General features: G+C 44.4%; 1 protein-coding gene across 3 annotated transcripts in view; it reads right to left on the reverse strand.

Moving 5' to 3' along the window:
* Positions 1 to 24,300, reverse strand: part of SRGAP3 (SLIT-ROBO Rho GTPase activating protein 3) — a 216,619-nt gene that overhangs the window by 77,304 nt on the left and 115,015 nt on the right. For all 3 annotated transcript variants that reach the window (XM_050957305.1, XM_050957304.1, XM_050957306.1), the window contains exons 2-3: positions 23,311 to 23,506; positions 9,932 to 10,094 (exon numbers count right to left, since the gene is read on the reverse strand). In XM_050957305.1, the coding sequence (XP_050813262.1) occupies positions 9,932 to 10,094; positions 23,311 to 23,506 (359 nt within the window). The remainder of the gene's footprint in view (positions 1 to 9,931; positions 10,095 to 23,310; positions 23,507 to 24,300) is intronic.

Raw genomic sequence — 24,300 nt, forward strand, 5'->3', positions numbered from 1 at the left:
AGAGCAGTCCTGTTATGAGTTAGAACAGCCCTTGGGATTGCTCTACTTTGAACCGTGCTGTCGTGCCCCCTAGATGCCTAACAGGCCCCTTTTCCTCAACCACCCACAAACCCACCTCCAGAATGGGTAGCCTAGTGCTGTTTCCCAGCTCACCAGTTCACCCTGTTGGATCCTTTCCCAAATGCAGCTAGGCAAGATGCCAAAGGACACTCAAATCTCTTCAGAGTTTGCCCTCTCTCTTCTAAACAAGAGAAAAATTACACCAATATATTTATGAGGAGACAAAGTCAAAATGTCAGGCAGCGTGTTCCAATTCGCCAGCACCATCTGCAAAAATCCAACCTTTAATTTAGCTGTCTGATTTATGCCTTCCATTCCTATTAGAAAGCAGTTACTTGGAGAGAGCAAGAGATGGGTTCAGTTTAGGAGCCCTTATTAAAATCAATGCTGCAACGGAAAAAAGAAAAAAAAAAAGCACAGAAAGATGCAGCGCGGCCTCCTTGACAACACAGAGAGTGAGCATTTGGGGGGGGGGGGGGGAAAGGCACTTCCTTATTTGCAGACACCATATCGTCATTAGGTTTCCATCCAGAACACTGCAGTACATACCATAACCAAATTCACTTCACTGTCATGGCAAGTAATTAAATCTCATCTCAGGGAATAAAATAGCACTATTATTTCAAGCACAGCAATGTGCGTGTCTGTTACATATTTTTTTCCTATGTTCTATCCTAATAAAACAAACAGCACATTTGTTTCCATCCCTTGCATCGAGGGTGACTAAGAGAAGCTGGGGAGGGAGAACAGAACCCCTTCTGGGGGTCTTCACCTATAGCGCTTCTCCCTCTTAGGACAGCAACCACCATTGGTATCTACAAAAACAATGTGCTGAGGCTGAAGTGGGGACATCAATGTGTACGGACAGGAGATCAAATTGAATCATCTTCAATAACCGTTCTTAGGAAGGCAATAAACCTAAGAGGCTACCAGTAATACTAATAACGGCCCCGATCATCTCCTATGTGGAACAAGCGTGAGTAGAAGCCTGGGAAATCCTCTCTCTTTTTACCTCAAAGGTGGGGTTCGCCTCCTTCATGGAGTAGGCAGGGAGTTCATCTCTGCAAGTACAGATAAGCTAGAGGGCAGGGATGGCTGAACAGAGGCCATGTGCCTCTACAATGCTTGAGGACACCTCCCCTTTGCCCCCCCCAAAGCTCTGTAGAGTTTCCCATTGGCCATTCCCCTGGAACACTCCTTTAGGGAGGGCCACAGTGCACAAGGAGCACACTTAAATGATCATCTCACTCTGGACTGCACGTAGGGGGGGAAATGAGAAAAAAAAAACCAGACTCCATGCATGAAGACCAACCTCCCCAAGAAACATTCCAGTGGACCCAGGGAAAGAAGGATGATGCCACGGAGACTGCATACTTCCCAGACAGGGCCTCGTTTAGTTTATAGCTTGTGTCCAGGCCAAGTGGATGATTTGGCCCGATGGCTCTTACCATACAAGAGTATTCTACACATTAATAAGTTGACTCTTGCATCCCGTATATGAGGTAATGACCACTGTTTTCATATGAGTGGTGGGGAAGCAGCTGCAGAGAGGTTAACTGACCTCCCCTGGTCACTGATGGTCATTCTCAGAGTCAGGATTAGAACTCAGGAGTGCTGGCTCCCCTAAATCACATGATGATGCTCATATCTCCCAAGGATGATGATTAAAAATGAACAAAGAAGATCAGAGCTCTTCAAACCCTGGCCCATTTCTAGAACAGGCACAGCCATCTGTTCTGAAGGTGCTGAAATGTTCAGCTAACATTTTCCCTATTATTTTTCCACACTCTATTATTTTTCCATTTTCACTGCATCTTCCTCCAGCTTCCATTATGGACCAGATGCACTGAAATACAGAGAGATGGGGCTTTCTCCAGGTATTTTCGGCTTCAGTCAAAGGAGGAAGTACCAGAAACCTGATAAAGAATCCAGCTCAGGTTTGCATCTCCTAAAAGTTCAGACAAAGCCATTTTGGGTACTGCAGAATAGCTTCCCATTGACAATGAACTGGAAATTATACTGCAGGGCACAAACCCTTATTAGCCAGGGAATGGATTCGATGATCCAAAAGGTTTTTTTCCCCCATCTCTAATTCCAACCACTTTATGACCTTAACTAAAACCTTTTGAAAATCACCCATCAACAAAAACTGAATTTATACAATCAGATCCCAAATTCATGTACAAGCTGAAATACAGCCAACTCTGGGTAGGAAAACAGCAGCCTCTAAGCTTTTAAAAGATGTACCGGACACAGAAGAGTTCCAGTTTTTGGTTCGGTTTTAATCTGACACTGCCCATGCTTGCGATTTTTTTTTTTAAAGGGAAATATTTTGGTTGTCAGAGAGAAGTAGAACCAGTGGCATAACTAATAGAAAAAAATAAAAAACACTTTGTGTCTCACAGTTGGAGATCCAAAAATGGAGATACTCATAATCAGAGGCCACTTACGAAATGGCTCGCCCATGTGTCCAAAAGACACTTGTCACAGTCCTAGTAGTGGCGCTGGGATATTTGTATTGTAAGTATTCATGTTTCTGTTTGGAGCAGAATACACAATCCCAGTGCTCAGCACCAGAGATGTCTGGAAAACAAAATATTCCCAATATGAAAAACTTCAACTTCTACGTGAGGGAAATTATCCCAAACTGGGAGGAAAAGTCAAAAAAATATCAGGAATGTGCTGATTTTGACAAATCAGTATTTTCCAATGGAAAAATTTTCCTTTGTGAAATTTTCAAGTGGCTCTATTCAGCGGGCCTACAGTGCCGGACTGTAAACCATTCTGGTGAAATTTATTACTGTGTTTCGGAGGACTGATGAATTTTACCTAACAAGAAAACACATCCGCTAGAGAACAATTGCCCTTTGTCACTGTAACTTTAACAGACCAGTGCAACAAGAAAAGCAATATCATTGTCTTGGGATCTTTATGAAAAGACCCAGTACATTTAACATCCCTTTGGGCTTTTCCTTCACCATAAAAGTCATCAATACAACACTACCCAGCCTTAGCGTAACTAATGAAAGGCTTCAAGCTTGGGTTTTAAGATTGCAGTAACCTATTGTGAAGATTATAACAAGTGCCACGTCTTTAGATTACTAGGCCCATCGAAGGAAGGCAAAGTGGTCATGGATATGAGAGAGTCATTTGATATCGAGTCATTCCTGCCCCTGAATCAACGCAACCTGGGTAGCTAGGAGGCACTGTAATTGACAGTCAAGATTGCAGCAGAAGGTTCCACACTAGATTCTAATGCATTGCCGAGTGAAGGAGGGTGCATAATTCACTTAATTGCGGCGATAAAATCCAAATACAGCAGTTGGATTATAGCTGGGTGAAACCTGTGCCACCTACTACAGAGATCAATCGTGCTGATTAGACCTTCTTGCACATCTATCATGTTGGGATTACCACCCTTTCCTTAGCAAAGAGAATCCACTGCAGCCATTTTACACCATCCCAAACGACTGTGTCACAGCGAGTAGTGATGCAAGTGTCACAATAGAATGATGCAATGTCATCTGAAGCCAATGAACATGATGTGGTGGGGGGAGAATAATTATGGTGCTTCCACCACAACACAGCTCACAACAGACTATTTACAGATGAAAGAGTAATTCTGTCCACCTGGTATTGATCCAAAGGAAATTGACACTCCATTAAAATACTCCATTATCCTACAGTAACGGCCCAAAGTACTATATTACAGGTGATGCCTATTGCAAAGGTTGCCTAATACTTTCCATGTTAACTCCCTCTCTTCAATGGCAAATAACTCTGGCAAACTTCAACCATTTGGGCTCAAATTTGCCATGACTGAGGTCTGCCTCGAGTTGAATTTTTCTGGAAAGCTTGAGGAAAAAGGCTGCAACTATTTCCAAAAGGTTATTGAAAAATAATAATTAGCACTATGGGTGTGTGATATTTTACAGGCATGTAAGAAGACTGAGGATTGCCTCCAAAAGCTTATTGTCTAAGTAGACAACATACAAACTGGGGGCAGGAAGGATGCAATACAAGACTGTTCTTTTTACTTACTTTTACACACACACACACACACACACACACACACACACACACACACACACACACACTCTCTCTCATTCACTCACTCTTTGCATTTTATGTGCTGTACTTTTCTTCCCCTTTAACTCCTGTCCCTTTTCTGGTCTTTAATCCTCACCAACACTTTAATTTTCCTCTCTCTAACCTTTAACTATTTTCTCTTTGAATTGAAGTTGGTTGGTTTTCTTTAAACCTTTCCTCGTTTCCTTTTTTTCTTTTGTTTTAATTTCTTTACTCTTTTCAAATTTTCCTTTCTCCTTGTAAGCTCTAGTGTCAGGCCATTACTCTAGAATCCTAATGGGATTTTTGCTAATTGGGGGCCACTGTAGTAACAACAATGGCTTTCCAAGAAATAGGACTTCTCTTTAAGATGATAAAAGGATTTTGATAAATAATTTCTGCTGCTTCCCTAAAAACAAGAGAGATTCTTCTTCTATTTGGACATGTTGAGCCAAGCTGTCAGCTGGTATAAACTGATATACCTGTTGACATACAATTTCTTTAGTTCCACTGAATTCAATAGAGATATGTCGACTTCCACCAACTTAAAATCTGGCCCTATTGGTTTGCCTTGCCTCTCACTAAAATGCCCAGTGACAAGGGGGTGCAGAGCCCAGCTGCAAAAAAGCTCATTATTTTCTGCCTCATCAAGTCTTATCAAAAGCCAAAATGCTTGGAATCATCCTTGTCCCTGGAGCTCTGAACAGATTTATACAACCAACACTATAACCCAGCTCCCCGAGGAGAGCAGCTTGCATCTGGGTTTTTTTTCCCAGGTTCATAATTCCTAGTAAGGAGGAAAAGAAACAAAACACCACACACACATGCAAGCAGAAAGGGGGATTAAGGTTTGGGAAAGGGAATGATTTCAAAGTAGTTTTTCCTCATCGTTCAAGGCTAACAAAGCTGCCAATGCTTTCAGTCAAAGAGGGAGTGTTCCAGTAGGAGGAAATGGGAGAGAGACATGCCTAACAGAATTGTTACCAACAACTAGGGTGATGGTTATTGTATGGGAATGCACTGAGAGGCTATCTTCCAGAACCAAAGAGTCAACTCCATTTTCAGTCCTAGAGAATCTATGGATCCTCACTGGTTTCAAATTATTCATCTCCTTGACATCATCATGGCAAGCAAGAAAGGTTAGAATGAAACTGGCTCCACTGCAGAGCAGGAGAACAAGCTGTGCCATAAATATAAGAAACCAAGATATTAAACTTCTCTAGGAGACCCCCGAGTTCAGAGATGTGCAGTGAAATCAGAACCCATCTTTGGAGAAAATGACAAGAGGCATCATTGGATCAGAGTAGGGAGAGATGAAAGAGGTTTCTAAGAGTGGGCCTGTCATGGTACAATTCCCCACTCTGAACCTTAGCGTCCAAAACATGGGGTACCAGCATGAATTCCTCTAAGCTCAATTACCAGCTTAGTACTTGTAGCGCCGCCACCAACCAGGAATTCCAGTTCCTGGTACACTCCGGTCCCCCCAAAACCTTGCCCAGGGACCCCCAAGACCCAGTCCCTCTGGATCTTAACACAAGGAAAGTAAACCCTTTCCCTCACCGTTCCCTCTCCCAGACTTCCCCTCCTTGGGTTACCCTGGAAAATCACTGTGATGCAAACTCCTTGAATCTTAAAACAGAGAGGAAAATTCACCTTCCCCCCTCCTTCTCTTTCCCCCTCCCAGACTCTCCCCGAGAGAGAAAGTAATCCTAACACAGAGAGAACATAACCTCTCTCTCCCTCTTCCCTCCTTTCTCCCCACCAGTTCCCTGGTGGATCCAGACCCAGTCCCCTGGGGTCTCACACCAGAATAAAAAAAACCATCAGGTTCTTAAACAAGAAACTTTTAATTAAAGAAAAAACAGTAAAAATAATCTTTGTAAATTTAAAATGAAATAGGTACAGGGTCTTTCAGCTATAGACACTGGGAATACCCTCCCAGCCTAAGTATACAAGTACAAATTAAAATCCTTTCAGCAAAATACACATTTGAACTCCTTCCAGCCAAATACACATTTGCAAATAAAGAAAACAAACATAACCCTAACTCGCCTTAACTACCTAGTACTTACTATTCTGAACTTATAAGAGCCTGTATCAGGGAGATTGGAGAGAAACCTGGTTGCACATCTGGTTCCTCTGAGCCCCCAGAGTGAACAACAATGAAAAACTAACAGCACACACGAAGACTTCCTTCCCTCAAGATTTGAAAGTATCCTGTCCCCTGATTGGTCCTCTGGTCAGGTGACAGCCAGGCTCACTGATCTTGTTAACCCTTTACAGGCAAAAGAGGTATGAAGTACTTCTGTTCCATTAACTCTTAACTATCCGTTTATGACAGGGCCCAATGCAAGGGCAGGATATAGTCCCCTGATAAAGGACGTATTGGATATTAACACTGATTCTGCACCTCCCCCTCCATGAGCCTTTATGAAATCATTTTTATTAGGAAAAGAGAGCGGTTCAGACAAAAGTAAAAATTAACTCAAATCTTAGCCCCTAATTCAGAATCCAAACCTTACCTGAGGTTCCAAAAGCGTAAGTTAAAACTTCCCTCTCCCCCTCAATGTGACAGCTGAGGCAACTGTGAGCCTTTATACCAACTTGGGAGTGAAACTGAGTGCTTTGTTGGCTCTCCTAAATCCTGCCTACCCCAATACTTTTAAACAGCAGCTCAGTCTCTCCAAAGATCTCATTTCCCTCAGGCTCAGGTAAGCCAGTGGGCCACCCCTTGTGCTAGCCATGCAGAAACTTATCTACCATTGGAAGGGTAAAGATCTTCAGTGGAGAACAATAAAATACTATGCCACAGTTTACTGGTTGATGATCCTACCAGGAGCTAAACTGAAATCAGTAGGAGGTTAAGGAACTCAGCACCTCTCAGGACCTTTGTTGGCAAATGACCACTGTGCTGATCAAATGCAACTCAATTATGCAAGTCCTGATAGCTCAGTAATTATACATCCCTCTCTTTACTGCAATAGTTTATATTTACATAATGAGAGCTCAATAAACATTTGTAACGGGAGAAGTCACAAAACCTTCCAGTTCCTCTATGCACCCAGTGTGTCACAATCCATTAATAAAGCTTCGACTGGGGGAATTCAAAGAGACATCTTGGAAATAAATGCTACCATAATTTATCACCAAAGAGCAATCTACAGCAAAACTAAACAGCTGAAGAACAATTAGGGATGCCTTTAACCCTTCTGGTGCTGGCCTATTTGCACGACACTCATCTATTATAGACTCATAGACTCATAGGTCAGAAGGGACCAATCTGATATTAATATAGGCTATGACATGTTCTTCCCAGGATAAGGACTGGAAGTGCCATCAGTTGAGATATTCAAAGTCACACTGGACAAAACGCGGGAAAATAAGTTTTAGGGAACAATCACGTTGGCTGCAGGATGATATAATAGGTATTTTCCATTTCTGGGATACTCCAATTCATCGGTGCCTAAACTACACCACTACACCAATATAACGTCACCCAATATAACATGCATTCGGATACAACCTGATAAAGCTGTGCTCCGGGGGGGGGCGGGGCTGCATGCTTTGGCGAATCAAAGCAAGTTCAATATAACGCGGTTTCATCTATAACGCAGTAAGATTGTTTGGCTTCTGAGGACAGCGTTATATTGGGGTAGAGGTGCACCTCATCAAAACACTGACAAAAGTGAAAACCCACAACAACTCAGTTCTAAAGCTTCTGTCTGAAACGGTACACAGGGGGTTAAAGCATAATGTTTATTCTCTAAAGTGTCAGCCTCCCGATATACATTATTGGCAAATGACGACACAAAATAAGCCTTTTTAGTGATTTAGCTGGTCATTATTTCTAGGGACATGTGAGTCCTACTGTGATTTAAACCTCCAGGGACAAATGCAAGTGAAATCACACAACCCCTCAAGTCAATTGTGCAGCCTCCTTCTGATAAAAAGCAGGTGCTGACTTTGACAGGCTACAGATGGAGTCAATGCTACTTTATTTCTGTTGGCAAAGGGACTGAAGAGTGGGGAAAGGAGATACAGAGAGAAACCATTCCTACACAAAGTACGTACACCTCTACCCCGATATAACGCGGTCGTGGGGAGCCAAAAATCCCTACCGCGTTATAGGTGAAACGTCATTATATGGAGGTAGCGGTGGCAGGGCTGCAGTGGTGATTTAAAGAGCCCAGGGCTCCAGCCACGGGGAGCACCAGGCCCTTTAAATTGCCAGTGGAGCCCCACTGTTGCAGCCCCAGGGTAGCGGTGGCAGGGCTCCAGGGGTGATTTAAAGAGCCCTGGGCTCCCCACAGCCCCGGACCCTTTAAAGCACCGCCGGAGCCCCGCTGCTACTGCACTATATGCAAATCTGTGTTATATCGGGTCATGTTATAGTGGGGTAGGTGTACTTGTACCATTAAGTTTAAATAAAGGCAAAGAAATGGAACATTGTCTAGTCAACAAAACATTTTATCACCTTGGCCAGGTAAAAGATTAAAATATTTTAAACACTAGGCCCTTGTTTAGCCACCATTCAAGCAGAAACATGTGCTACTGTGATTTAAAATGAGAGATTCCATCCAAAGATACACACGGGGACCAACTGGAGAGAAGGGAAATTTTTAAAAGTAAACATTTAAAGAGTTTCTTTTTAGTCCTACTTAATTCTGAATTAGGCAAAAACTGGACCCTTGAATCCAAGCCCCTTCAAGGCAGTTATGGGGCAGAAAAAGGAGACAGATGTGCAATTTCAGGCCACCAGAATCAAACTTGACTTTATGGTTTCAGTTCTAGGTCAGATCCAAAATCAGAAGTGTTACATTTTAGACACAGGTATGGCTGAAATATCATAAGAATGGTCAGTTTTCATGGGATTTTGGTCCATGGCAGTGGAAGTTTAATGATAATTACTCATCCTACCAGATTCCCACCATTCAGGATAGTCAGAAAGCTCACAAGACCATCTGATCCCATGAGATTATTTTTGGGCTGGAATCTTATAAGGCCAGCTTGACATTTTGGAAATGTCAAATCCGAATATTTGAACCTTAATCCTAACCTTGACACTAGAACTAGCCTGAAACCTCAAACCCAGCCTAAACCAAATCGAGATTGGAGCAATGTCAATACAGTTCAGCTCTGTTAAAGCGAGAGAAGACTTTATGGGCAAGGAACTGATCCTATTCAATCACATGCAAACAGCCAGCCACCCAGTGTGGAAAATAAGACACTACACTTGTGTGCCGACCATAAGCTCTACAGACGGCCATCAGACAGGTCCAGTGTGCATGCATTTGTATCTGGGACTGGTTCAGTCGATGCACTAAGGAAAATTTTGGCCAGGAATTTAGAAAGAGAACTGGGGAGTCTCAATTCCCAGATTCCTCCACTTCTTGTTTCTGGAAAGTATCTCTAAGCGGTGTAGCCCTGGTCTCTCAAGTCAGTGGCAGAACTCCCATTTACTTCAGTAGGGCTGGAATTTACTGCAGGTTTCTTTAACTCCTGCAAAAACAAGATTTTTTTTTTTAAAACAGTTCCCACATCCACACTATTTCTAATATGAAGAGCTTTGCACTTTTCATGTACGAATTTCAGATTGCTTTACCACAGTGACTATTGCTATCCCCACTATTACTATCCCCACTTCACAGCTGATCTCAATCCTGAAATCTAAAGCAGGTTCACACTATCACTCTCCCATCTTCAGTGGATCTCTAGTTTGTGCACACTCTCATAGGCAGTTGCATTGCTCTGTGAAAAACTAAAGATGGCTTCTTAATAAAAAACTGTTCATTGCTTTGCTTACCTTCTTAAAGAGCCTGATGACGTCTTCGCTGATCTGCGAGAGGCGGACAATGACGTTGTTCATGAAGATGTCATTCAAGGTAGCATGGTCTCTGCTCTCTCGCCGAGTCTGGGTCAAAACTAGATACCAGCAATTCACGGGGGAAAGGAGGTGCTGATCCTTCCTGGAGAAACATGAACAATTCAAAGAGGGGTTTAATTCACAAGTGTATACTATCAACGATACTGATACAGTCATCTTCCGCTGAGTAAATCTTCTACTATGCTTTCTGCCTAACAAAACTGGTCTGAACTCAGCCTTGTCACCTTCACTAAAACCAGTGCAGCATTTGATTAACTACTTGATTGCCATTCATAGCATGTGTTCTGGATTCAAGCTGTTCCTGCTGTGCATGGCTGATTAGAATGAAATGTGAGGTCTCATAACAAATATCCATGAAAGTGTTACTTCGTTGGATGCATTTATTATACTCAGAGCTAAATGAATGTGAAATCTCAGATATGGAGATCTGTTGACGAGATAGCTGGTCATCACATCTTGTGCTACCAACATCCATAATCTCCTCAAGTCTGTGGTTGCACACTGCATTGGAACAAATTGCAACAGTGTGAAGCAGAAAGTTCCCAAATCCTAGAAGCCAGACAAGAGCAGTTCTAGAGAACCACTGCTTTTCAAAGGAGAGAAAATCAGAATGAACAGTAGAGTATGAGATCACTAAGCAATCTCAGCAAGCATGAAGAGAGCTGTCAACCACCAAGATGTGCATCTAAAAATCGAATGAAAAATAAGAAATACAATGCTGGAATACCAGATTATATGCTTTTAGGAACACTGTATTGGCAGAGAGATAGACTGCATGGGGGGCTCCCAAGCTGTGGCATGTAAGCTTGATGATCCACCAATTAATTGACCACACACCAAATTTTTAAGACTGACACCAATAAAATTTGAGAGTCGCTGAACTTCTCTTGCTCAGCTGTTATTTTATTATACTATTCTAATGCACACACTTTTAGAGGACTGAAACAGGTCCATCAGGTATGTTCCCAGTTTGCCCAAGTGACAGGTCAGGGCAGCATCTGCGGATACAAAGGATCAGGGAGAGTCGGAGCTGGTAGGAGATCCCTGAAGGCACTCAGAGGAGGTTCTTGGGGAAAGGATGAAGGCAGGAGAGCACTACAGGGGTTTGCCAGCTGATCTCCCCAAGCCAGACAGCCAAAGCCAGACGGCTGAACGCAGGAGAACAGCAGAGTGACTTGCCTGCCGACTTCCAAGTTGAGAACTGGAGCTGAGGGCCGAAGTGGTTTGTTTTGACTTTTGTTAACCTGAAAGGGAACGGAACTTTGAGCATAACCCAGCTAAAGAGCTGAGCAACGTGAACCCCTGGGAGATACTGAAAACCCTGGGGAGGAGGAAATTGGGGGCAGAAAGTGCCTAGTGTGCTATACTCCCCCATCAGGGGGTGTCCATGGTAAGCATACTCTAGTGATGAGAACCTTTTGTTTTTGAAAGAAAATGTTTGTACTGGGGCCACCTGTCATATTTTTGCATCATTTAATATTATTAATTATGTGCATTACAGGAGCACTACATGACCCCAATCTGGGATCAAAGCTCCACAGTGCTAGGCACTGTACAAATAAACAAGAAAAAGTGCACGTTTAGAACTAGGAGTGATGTTTGAAGTATTGTTTCAGTATCCAAGCCAGTGTTGCCAACTCATGATTTCACTGCAAGTCCCACAATATTTAGCATTTTTCTTAAGGCCCCAGCTCCTGGATGCAGGTGACTCTGAGAATCTCAGCTTTCATTAAAAATGTTCTAGCCGTGAGGGTTGTGGAGAAAAGCCTGAAAAGGTGTCCAAGGTACATCCAGAAGACACAAATCACAAGACAGAAAGAACCCAACATTATTTTTTTAATCTCATAATTTGAAAGCAAATCTCATGTTTTTGGGAGGCCCAATTGATGACTTTTAAATGCTTGGTGTGGACAATATTGCTAAGGACCACTAAGGACTTTGGGGCTCAACGCCACATGTTTATGAAAGGATAATGCAGGAAAGGAGCTGTTGACTTAAATATCTTTACCAATGCAGCAACTCCAAGCCTCTATTATTTTATTACACACACGCGCACACACACTTTTCAGCTAAGTATCTCTACAAGCTGAGCAACTCAGATTCTCTAAGCTTCACTCACAGCTTTGTCCTTGTTTATCATCCTCCCACAGTTGCCTGAAGCCAACAAAACATAAACATTTTCCATGGAATGGAGCTTTTCTGATCATTGACCCCAGAGACAATGTTGTACTTAGATGTTTTATACAGCCAGTAGTTTCCTCCCTTCCCCTCCTTCAGGGTACACCTACTGAGAAACAGACCAGGATCCATCCCAGATTTCAGACTTGTCATTCTGTGCATTAGACTTACAGCACTTCGTAATGCAGTAGTTCCCAAACTTTTCAGGGTCACGTCCACCTTACCCCAGTGTGTGCCCCCTCCTCCCTTGAGCTGTGGCCAGCTGGAGGCAAGTCTGGGACCAGAAACAGAGTCATGGCCAAAGGCCAAGGCCAGCAGTGGAGCCTCGGCTAGTGGCTGAGGCCGCGAGTCGGACTGTGAGTAGGGGCAGTGGCTGGGAGTGGGGCCGGAGCAGAGCTGGGGGCGGAGCAGGGCTGGGAGGTGCTCCCTTCCCTCCCCCCGTGGGGACTGGCCCGGGCCCTGCCATGTCCCACTAGGGGGGCGCACCCCACAGTTTGGGGACCAGTGTTGTAATGATATTCAGGCCTTTTAAAAAAAATGTGTGGCCTGCACGGGTAGAATTACACTTCAGTAACACAGTGCAGCCTCTCTATATACAGCAAAAGGTGTAAGTCATAGCAGTGTGCCTGATGTAACAGTAAAGCTGAATGTATTTCATTAGCGTTCGTAACCAATACAATACATCATAACAGGAGAATTCTGATAATGACCCCTAGGGTGTCATGGTGAACTGGTGCCTGCCTAGTCTGGTATCTCTAGTTGTCTAGGAAGCAGACACCAGTCAGTGTGGTGGGAGGGTTTCTAATTACATACATTTGGCATTCAGCTCTTTTTTTCCCCCCACGCACCAACTTGGCAAAATTTCAGTCAGTCAGTGAGGCAGACTTATAATTTCTGCATCTAAAATCTTCTCTGAACCTCACGCTCCACTTGGCTATTAACAACATCATGATTAATGACAATTTTAACGGCAAGTTTGTGCCAAAAATAGAGGGGGGACGTTCCAGCAATGTATTGTCCAACACACAGTCCATCACTTTGTATACACATGCAATATTTTTAAAAGCTATTCTCAGATGGGGTCTCAATTTTAGAATGGCAAGTTAGCCACACAAAGCAGTGCAGAACTTACAGCAGAGAAAACCTGCCCTCCCCAACAGCAGGTTCAAGGAGGTGGGCAAAAGAGGAGCACCTATGGATTGGGCTCTCTAGGTTGGAAAGGAACAAAACTAGGAAAAGTGGACGGGGAAAAACACTAAGGTGGACAGATAATGCATTATGCTCATAAATAGCTCTGTTTGTTAAGACAATTTTCCATTTTTCCTCTGGAACCTTCATTGCTCTTCTAGTCCTAGATTCTCCTTCAAGTTTGCCATTAGCAATTCTCTGAGTTTCCATCACAGACACAATAGGTTGAATAATCAACTAGGATTTATAAAATTTCCAAGGTTTGCTTTTTAAAATAAAAAGCACTTACTTTCAGTCAGAGACTCCTCACATTCAGATGGGCCAAGGAGTCTGACACTGCACTGCACTCTGATCTTCTTTTCCAGTCACTTGGTATTACCATGATGGCACTGCTTCTTGTTGTTTTCTTAGTTATATTGTTGGAGATGGATGGTACATGCTCTAGCCCAGGGTTTCTCAAAGCCGGTCTGCCGTTTGTTCAGGGAAAGCTCCCGGCGGGCTGGGCCGGTTTGTTTACCTGCCGCATCCGCAGGTTCAGCCGATCGCTGCTCCCACTGGCCGCAGTTCGCCACTCCAGGCCAATGGGAGCTGCTGGAAGCGGCACCCAGCACATCCCTCGGCCCGCGCTGCTTCCCGCAGCCCCCATTGGCCTTGAGCGATGAACTGCGGCCAGCGGGAGCCGTGATTGGTCGAACCTGTGGATGCGGCAGGTAAACAAACCAGTCCGGCCCGCCAGGGGCTTTCCCTGAACAACGGGCGGACCAGCTTTGAGAACCACTGCTCTAGCCTGTTCTTCTACACTTCCACGGTAACGATTAATGGATTTTATTCCCTCCAATTATAACGGTAAATTGAGCATCCAAGACAACTTTCTTGCCAAATCTACTGCAAGTGGTGGCAATAGCCTCTCATAGCTCATTCTGTTCTGTCCATTTCACCTTACAAAACAAAGAAGTCCATCTGATGCTCTGGACAAGGGTGCCAAGGGAAACCACCAAGTGCACTGCATCCCTCATGTTGCAGGAATGAAAGTCCTTCCATTCTTGTAATTCCAGCAATTTCAGTGGAAAAAAATATCATCATGTTGTAAAGTCTGTTTTTTAATTTTGGCCTGGAAGAGCAAAGCCACGAACTCCACGCAGTAGCTACATTTTTTGCGGTTCGCATTCACTCAAGATGACGCAGAGAGCTAAGGGTGTCCTGAAGAGAAAGAGAAGATGGGAATTCACCCCAAGGTGCTTGCCCTCCTTCAGGCTTCATTTCCACCCAGGTTCAATAGCAGCCCCACCTGTGGAAGCTGCAGGCTTGGTGCATTGAATCAAGGCATGCTCTGGACAATCTGATTATGCTCCCAACATTTCTCAGGCAGAACTGGCTCTCTACTCACCACTAGTGGAATGAAGCTGCCACTGCTCTCCAGAGTGGGAGGAGCAGCTAAACTTGCACTCCAAGATTTCTGCACCAGTTTTCCACCAGCTCAGCCACACTGACTGTTCTGGCACCAAGCCTTACCTTCTACAGTATTTTTTTTTTATTGGATTCCAGCTGCGTGGGGTCCCGCTTGCATTTTTCAAAGAGCACAAGAAGAAACCTTTTACCCAATATGGCTGGCCAAACTGCCACTCCCGGAACTATTCAGCGCAGACTGCAGCACTGACAGGATGGCTAAGCCTCAGAGCACTCATGCAAACTGGCAGGGCTTAAATTCTCACAGACTATTTCCCAGAGCGCCAGAGGTCAAGGCTTCAGCCCCTTGGAGTGCACTGGGGCTCCTGCAGGTTTGAAAATATTTACTGGACTCTGCTCTGCTTTAAGCCCTGGAAACTGGACTCTCCATCGAGTGACAGAAAGACGATGGGTTAGTAGATTGCAAAAAATCACAAAAAGAGCTGTTCTGATCCCACTATGTAGCTCCTCTCCTCCAATTCCAGTTAACATTTCCAGTTTCAATCAGCCTTCAAATCGCCCTAAGACTCAGCTTTGAAAGTGGCCACCTCCGTTATCTCACTCAGGGCCATATATCACCTTTGAGCTGAGCATGCTGTTCCCATTAATTAGTTTACTATGCAAGCACTGAGGGCAGGATGTTTTCACCAAGCCCTAACCTATTAAAAAGGCATTTTAAACAGTCTTATGAGTAAGTCTCCTCTGTTTTTAAAAAAAAAAAAAAAAATTATACTGGCCTTAACACTTGAACATTACTCCTGTCCTGCAGGAAGATTCCCACTGAAAAACTAGGTACTATAGCAGAAAAAAACCAAACCTAAACAAAAAACAAATACCACAGGATGGGAGCATTTTTAAAAAGAGTGCCAGAACTCTACACAATGCCTTAATACATATAATTATATATTATAGGAAAAGGTAGTGTAGTTTAGTGGAGAACACACAGGAGTCAGGGGACCAGGGTTCTAATCTCACCTTTGCCGCTGGGTGACCATGGCAAGTCATGTCAGTCCCTGCTCTGTGCCTCAGTTTCCCCACCTGTAAAATGGAGATAATGATACTCACCTCCTTGTAAAGTGATGGGAGACCTGATCTAAAGTTATTAATATAAATCTTATTAATGAATGAAGCCTTGTTACAACCCTGTGAGAAAGGTGATACATTATACCCATTTCAGAGAGAAGTAAAGCAAGGCACAGAGCGGCAAAGTGACTATATGGTATCTAAAAAGAAATTTTCCAACTCTAAATTTCTAGGACTCTCTTCTTTATATGGAACAACAAACCAAATGTCATTTAAAGGGTCAAGATGAACCTGTCCCCTAGCCTGCTCCCATTTTAGCCTTGCAGTTATATTAACATAGGGTGATGGGCACCCTCCAGCTGCACTTGCTTGGAACTTACTAATAATTAGACGTTCACAGTATGTTCCAGGGCTTGCTCAGTCCATCCGCCAGATGCTACTCCTGCCTCCATCTGGCTGTCAAAACTAATGAACCTGCAATGAGCTGCTTTAGCAGCAGTAACAACTGAGATCACCCGTCTCCGAAGGATTCAGAGCCATTACGCGCACACATGGGACGGAGGTCTACTTTTAGCTATTCATTTTTGTGACGCTTTACACACAGCCAGAGTTCTGCTCCGATTTCTAAAAACTTGAGTTTCCACCTTTCGTTTGGGTTCTCTCACACAGCCTCTGGACCTGTTCTATGTCTTCCCAGCAATGACACCAAGCAACCTAAGATTCACAATATTGGACTAGACCCTTACTCTATCAAGTCCAGCATCCTGCCCAAACCTGATGCTTCAGAAGAAAACTGGGGGTGGAGGGCAGAGTTAACAGACTGACTGTGACAGTGGCAAACTGTGGAATGCTATATGTGGAGGGGTAGTTTTCTTGTTTGTTTCACTTATTTCCATTAAGCCTACTTAATTTCAGAAAAGATCCCATGGGTCATGCAGTTTGTCAGACTCGACTTCCAACTCTAGAGTGTCGGTGGAGCAAACTTGCTTGCTACAGTGCTTAAAATCAAGTGTTAACACATATAGGAAACATTTCTGCATAATGTGAATATGCTGGTTGATAGTTAAGAATTACTATTAGCCTAAACTAACTCCCATTGCAGTCAATGGAGAGATTTCCATCCATTTCAATGGGTGTTGGATTGGACCCTCTAAGATGATGAAAGATTAACTCTCACTTGGAGCCACATGATGCCTATGGGGCAGGTAGATCAGTACCTGGCCCTGCCATGGGGTGTCCAGCTGTAGATAATATCCATGTTTGCCCAGAGACTTGAGACCCAAAGCTCAACTACAGATAGTCGAAAAACAGAGTGTCTGATCTGTGGGAAATTCTGACATCCGGAAATTTGTTTTCATTCCAAATCAGAACCAAAAGGTGCCATTTCAAAATCTACGACAGACTGGAAATACTAAACATTGTCATTATAATCTAAAATAATCCATATTAACTACTACATATAAATGTAAAATATTTAATACAAGTCAAAATGAAATTAAAGAAAACATGGTTACATTTTTCAAAATGGTAAAGTTAAAACAAATCATTTGAAAACTTTCTCGTTGAAAATTCCTTGATATCAACAAGTTCCCATGAAACATATCAATTTTGACAAGACTTCATTTTCCAATGGAAAACTGATCTGTTGTAAGATTTTCAACCACCTCTACAGGACACCCCCCTCTTCTTCTTGGGGAAGAGATCTACTGCACAGCTCTTTGAGACAAACCCCCTTATAGAATAAACAAAAGGATGTGAAAACAACAAGAAGTCCGGTGGCACTTTAAAGACTAACAGGTTTATTTGGGCCTAAGACTTTGTGGGTAAAAGCCACTTCTTCAGATGCATCTGACACAGACTAAGGGTCTGATGCATCCGAAGAAGTGGTTTTTAACCCACAAAAGCTTAGGCTCAAATAAATCTGTTAGTCTTTAAAAGTGCTACCGGATTCCTCGTTCTTTTTGTGGATACAGACCAACACGGCCACTCCTCTGATACAAAGGGACGTGGTTCTTCTGCTCAGAGACAGTTTACAGTCCTGACTGAAGCACGACAACAACAACAATGGGATAGAATTAGCTCCCACCACAAGATCTCAGAACAGGTAAATCTGGTGTGACCTCTAGCCATTCCTTCTAATGAAGTAATAGATTGTGGTATAGTGGTTTGTGGTCGTATAAACTATTGAATTCTGGAGGGTGATTGGAATTAAGCACTGTGGATTAGAACAGTTCTGTGGATGGATGGAGTGGAGAGAACTGAGGGATAAGATAAAATAACATCAGGGATAGAAAGAATGAAAGTGACATGATGGATGAAAATCCAGAGATAGCAGGGCTGGCTTTAGCCTGTATCAGTGCGCACAATGCAACAAAATTCAATGAAGGTGACTAATTCATGCTACCGCAAACTATTATTCTATCAGACCTTTGTACAGCAGGGCTGGATTTGGCCCTGTGTCCAGATTTGTCCCAAGCATATTTGAGTGTCTCAAGGAAAAACCTCCACTGGCAGCTGGCTCTTGGGATGGGGCTGACAGTTAAGGGCGACTCTATATTCTAATGCCTAGGGTTTATTCTTGAAAGAAAGAATTATGAAATGGGCTTTTGCACTAATATTTCACCATGGCAATATAAAAGGACATTCCTTCAAGGCAAAAAAGATCTAGCTGATTATATATTCAAACCCCAATTATTTCTCCTTCCCTTCCCAACCTCAAAAAAATAGCACACAAGCTGCTGTGGAGACTTCTCACTGCTTAGCCTACACATGGGGCCGTAACTAAGGCTAAGATTGTATCATGGAAGTTGGGGTTGTCACAGAATCCATAACTCTCTGCAACCTCGGTGACACTGGGGGCCGCTCAGCTTCTGCTTCCCAGGTCTCCCCTGCAGTGGCTCAGCCACCACGAGCAGCCAGGGCCCCCTCCCCCGCAGTTCCCAGCCACCGCTGCCAGTGGCAGAGGGACCCCACAGCTCCCAGCCACCGATGACGATGGCAAAGGGACACCCGAGTTGCTCAGTGGCCGCGGACAGGCTGGGGGCCCACTGCAGCTCCCCAGCCTCTGCCTCTAGCATCCCCCTCCCCCCACGCAGCTCCTCTGCAGCCACAGGCAGCGAAGAACCCCCTGCAGCTCCCAGCCCTGCAGGGCAACCCCTCACAGCCATTGGGCAATGGGGTCCCTTGCAGCTCCCAGCTGCTGCGAGAGGCGAGGGGGCAGGATGGAAGACCCTCCTCCCTCCCCTTTTTGTCAGGGATGTTTTCAGTAAAAGTCAGGGACAGGTCTCGGACCAAGACCTGTCCTTGACTTTTACTAAAACTATCTGTGACCTAATCGTAGCCTTAGACATAATGAACAGATCACTCTACCCTATGGGACTCCATGACCAGCTCACATGGACAGCAACAGGATTTCTATTAAGGACATTTTAGATACAGGCAGATTTTAAAGCCTCCTTTGTCAAAGGTTAAATATGACTGTGTCACCTATCACGTGGAAAAATGTGGTTCTTGCTCACTGAAAGTACACTGTGTAGCAGCTCAGAGACCTGGAACTGCCTCCTGTTACACTCTTAATTGGAGGACAGTCTCAGACATGTGTATGTTCATGTGTCTAATTGAGGGGGGAGCTATTGATTGCATCTCTGATGCATCACACTTTCCAACTGCTTGATCAGCGGAGTGTTAACAGTCTTGCTTCTGGAAGAAGCAACCTATGCTCCGAGCTGGCAATAAAGGACTTGTGTATGATAACGTGAGGGTGATAAATACATCAGTCAATAAGAAGACATAATGAATACATAATAGCAACACCACAACAGTCGTCATTATTGAGGACTAGACCACAGTCCGCCCCGTACAGCTGCACTGAAGTACAAGTGGAGAACAAGATGCTCTCCCATGCCCTGTTCAGCCTTCCCACATCTCTGCTGCAGGCACGGTGGGGAAAGCAGGGGTTGCATGCCTGAGGCTGCTCCACCTGCACAGCCATAAGCAGGGAGCAGAAGGAAATGGGTGGGGAATGGAAGGAACTTGGGCTCCATCCCAGAACGCATTGATCCGCACAGCTGAGATGGTGTGGAGCGGGGCTAGTTGGCTAGTCAGAACCAGCAGCGAATTACCACCCCTGGGAAGAAAGGCAATAGTATGGAAGGAATTATGCCTCTCTGGGGCACAACTAATGCCATGGGCTCTCAGTCCTCTTCGGATGGTGCAGCTATACACTACTTCGTATACAGAATGAAGCACAATCTAGCCCCATAGCCTTGCTAGGCTTCAGTGTGATTGTACCCACTCTCCCTCCATTGACTGCAATAACATCCCACCCCAAGATGTCATGATGCAGTTCATGCATGTCACTGTATAGCCGTGGTCTCCAACTTTTTACGCACAAGATCACTTTCTGAATTTAAGTGCAATCCAGAATTTGCCCCACCCCCTTCCCTGAAGCCCTGCCCCTCTCACTCCACCTCCTCCCATTGCTCTCTCTCCCCCACCCCCACTCACTTTCACCAGTCTGGGGCAAGGAGTTGGGGTTCTGGAGGGGGTGTGGGCTCTGGGCTGGGACCTAGGGGTTTGGAGTGTGGGAGGGGGCTGCGGGCTGGGGCTGGAAGCTCTGGGAGGGAGTTTGGGTGCAGGAGGGGGCTCCAGGCTGGGGCAGTGGGTTGGGGTGTAGGAGGGGGTATGGGGTGCTGGCTCAGAGGGAGGTCAGGGCTGGGGCAGTGGTTTGGGGTGCAGGAGGGGGTTCAGATGCAGTAGGGGCATGGGGTGCTGGCTCTGGGTGGGGGCTCAGGACTGGGGTGTGGGTTCCCGCTGGGCAGCACTTACCTCGGGCGGCTCCCGGGCAGCAGTGAAGCAAGGCTAAGGCAGGCTCCCTGCCTGCTTCAGCCCCACACCACTCCCAGAAGGGGCCAACGCGCCCCTGGGGAGGCACATGGCTCCGCGTGCTGCCCTCTCTGCAGACACTACCCCCGCAGCTCTCATTGGCCACAGTTCCCCACTCCCGACCAATGGGAGCTGCGGAGGCCATGCTTGCAGCACACAGAGACCTCTGCCCACTCACTCCCCGGGGCATGCGGGCCACTTCTGGGAGCAGCATGGTTCCAGCACAGGTAGGGAGCCTGCCTTAGCAGTAGCCTTGCTGCACTGCCAGACTTTTAGCGGCCGGAGATCGCAATTGACTGGGACAGTCTCCAGGATAGACCAGTCAATTGTAATTGACCAGTTGGTGACCACTGCTGTATATGAGCCTATCCCATTAGCTCCATCCAGACACACTAATTGAAGCATGTTATCACATCCTGATGTGTGCCAACTTCGGGTACATGCCGACCATCGAAGGGTAGCCATCGGAAGCTCATTACTAGGCACTTTACAAAGGTGAATAAGTACTATCACCCCATAGCTTGAACCTTACAGGGCATCATCCCAGCATAATAAATGCAACACCCACACTCCCCGTGGTCAAATGAACAGCTTGCCCAGGGCTCCAGTTAGGGCACTAGCCAGGAGGAGATGCACATATAACAAAACACCATTTCCACCAGTTCACAGAGCACAAGCACATTGCTGTAGCCAGTGCTCACGAACTCCTCCCCCTGCTGACAGGTATCCTTGTATACAGCACAGCAATGTCAGCAAAGCCACCAAGCAAACCAGTGGGATTGTACATTTGAATCTATCAATCTATGACATGTGCATAAAACAGTGAAAGCCTGTTCCCTAGAGAGTCAGACTAAATAGATTAAATAGGATTTAGTAATATGGAGTAAATAGGATTTAGTAATTTAGTTGCAGAAGCAGCAACTGCTCATGCTGTAATGGAAGAAACACGAGGCTGGAGAAAAGAAAGGGTTTGTAAGGGGCTAGGAATTAGAAAGGTTAAAGTGTATCATACAGGTAGAGCCCCAAGTCCCTAGGATGGGAGCTACACCACGCTGATTGTCCTTGGCCTATGAATGGAATGACACTGGCATCATTTTGGGAAAGATATTTCATAGCTGTGGCCATCAGAAAAGAAACAGAGACAAACGTTACGGCCAGGGGAGAGAAAGGAAAGGAATTTCAGCTGCAGAATTGTATTGGAAGTACACAGCATGAAATATCCTTCTCTCATACTGCACACATTTATATGCAGTTCACTTAGAGTTCAGAACCTGGAAGGCACACATTAGAAAGTGGCATACGCTATGCAGCATCACTCATGTTCTGCCAGCGAGACATCCAAGCTAAGACAGGCAGACAGAGTGAGCTAATCATCATAAAGAACACCGGAAATATTGCTGGAGGGAAAACATGAGACCAGTTCAGGAGCACGTGCATATTTGGGGCAGTCTCTTTTGTGGTGCCCAACCAAAGATCTTCAGCAAAACTGAATTTGCTGAGTCAATGAGAAAAGAAAAAGTTAGGAAGTCCCATTTTACAAGGAGTCATTCTTCCAATCATAACCACATTTTAAAATGGAGCCCTGGAATGATGGTACAGACCAGTCAGTAACATTACAGACTAAATAGCTTCACCCAAGAAATAGTCTCCCCAGACTCTAAAACTCTGCCTGAAGTTTTCTGCAACCAAGGTTTAGAACGTGGGCTGAGAGTTCACAAGCTGCTTGTGAAAATGAACATGTATTTATACATTCTAAGGCCAGACAGAACTATTATGATAATCTAGGCTGGCCCCCTGTATAACATAGGCTTTAACTTTCACCCAATACTTCCTGTTGCATTGAGTCCATAACTTCTGGTTCGGTTAAAGCATATTTTTAAAAAGACATCCGCTTTTAATTTTAAAAAGATTTCAAGTGAAGCAGAATCCACCGCATCCCTTGGTAAGTTGTTCCACTGGTTAATTACTGTTCAAACTGTTCAATTACTGTTCAAACTGCGTACCTTATTTCCAAGATGAATTTGCCTAGCTTCAGCACATTGTGTGTGTGCATTCATGTGTGTAATATACAAATATTATTTTAAAAATACAAATACTTTAGTGAACTCAATTTTCAGAAGTTGCCTACAATTTTGAGTCTGCAAATATCTCCAAACGCAATTTAAAGCACTCTAACCAATAATGACTTGAGTGCATATACAAATCAGGTCCTATAAAATGTACCTGACATTATTGGCACTAACTGAAGTCAAGACACAGAAAATGGAGGCTGAGTTTATGCTCTTTTTTGCAGAGTAAGGGGGTGGAGAAAGATCAAGGTTCACATTTTTATGTTACTGTTTGGAGAAATGAATTAAAATAAATTAACTGGGGCAGCAAGTTCAGTGTGACTGTACTGTACAATACCTGTTGCTTGATTTTACTTCATGGCCCTTCCATGATGAAAAACACAAAACAATGCCACTGTAGCACAATCAGTATTAATTTTAGTCAACATTTGGACTTTGCAGCCACAACCAAAGGTTAGTTATTGATTCAGGCTCTGGAGCATCCACGTGCCCCTGGAAGTCCTTGCTTACTTGAATTGATGATGTTCTCTGGAGCTGCGGATCTTAGAAGAAAATCGTTCTGCCAGTTTCTCCAGACTCCTGGAGTACTCCAGCTCTATCTCAGCCTTTCTGCGGAAGAACTCCTGGAGGTCCTGCAGGAGCTGCAACCGGGATTCGGATTGTTGTTCCAGACATTTGAACTGTTCCACCAACTGGGTACGGATTTCTGAATACAAAAAAGAGGAGAGAGAAAGAAGCATTACACAAGCAAAACGCAACAGGCCCTACATGAGACTTGTCTTCACTTGCTTTGCCCCAAGCCTTGCAGTCCTTACTTTCCCCTACTAGAGTAAAACTCCCATTAAAGGGCTCAACACCCAATTCAAAGCCCACTGAAGTCAACAGGAGCCTTTCCACTGACTTCCATTGGCACTGGATTGGGCCCTGGAAGGACTTTAGATTTTGACCCAGTAGTCTCATATGGAACCTTATTCCTTGCAGAATATACAGTATTGCAAGTATATAAGTGGCTGACTTTAAAAGCCATCCAGTTGTCTTAGATAACACAAAAACTGTACTGCTATTTTGGTAATATTCCTAGTACTTTCATATTCTTAGTATAGGAAATAACACTGATACCTATTGACAGATGTTGACTTCTTAAAGGCTACTACAATAGGAGGCCAAAAACATAACGATGTTCCCCTCCAAATGCAAAGTCCTTATTTTCGTTCATTTCCCCGATATAACTGTTATGTTAATTAGCATTTCAAATGGATTGTACACTGTGTTTTGGCTGAGAAGGAAGTGAAGGGGAGAAGATCCTGGAGTACTTTCAGGCCCTCCGAATTTGCACTCATAGAACCCTGTGAAAACAATTAGCTTAATGATGATTTGCAGCAATGTGGTCATGTGAGTCTTCAGGACCCAAGTGACTGATATACAATGTATTAAACAGAAATGGAGTAGGAGGAGCGAGGGTGAGAGAGAGAATGAATTCTGTTTTTAATGCATCTCTGC

This window comes from Gopherus flavomarginatus, chromosome 6, assembly GCF_025201925.1.
Source record: "Gopherus flavomarginatus isolate rGopFla2 chromosome 6, rGopFla2.mat.asm, whole genome shotgun sequence".
Lineage (NCBI taxonomy): Eukaryota > Metazoa > Chordata > Testudines > Testudinidae > Gopherus > Gopherus flavomarginatus.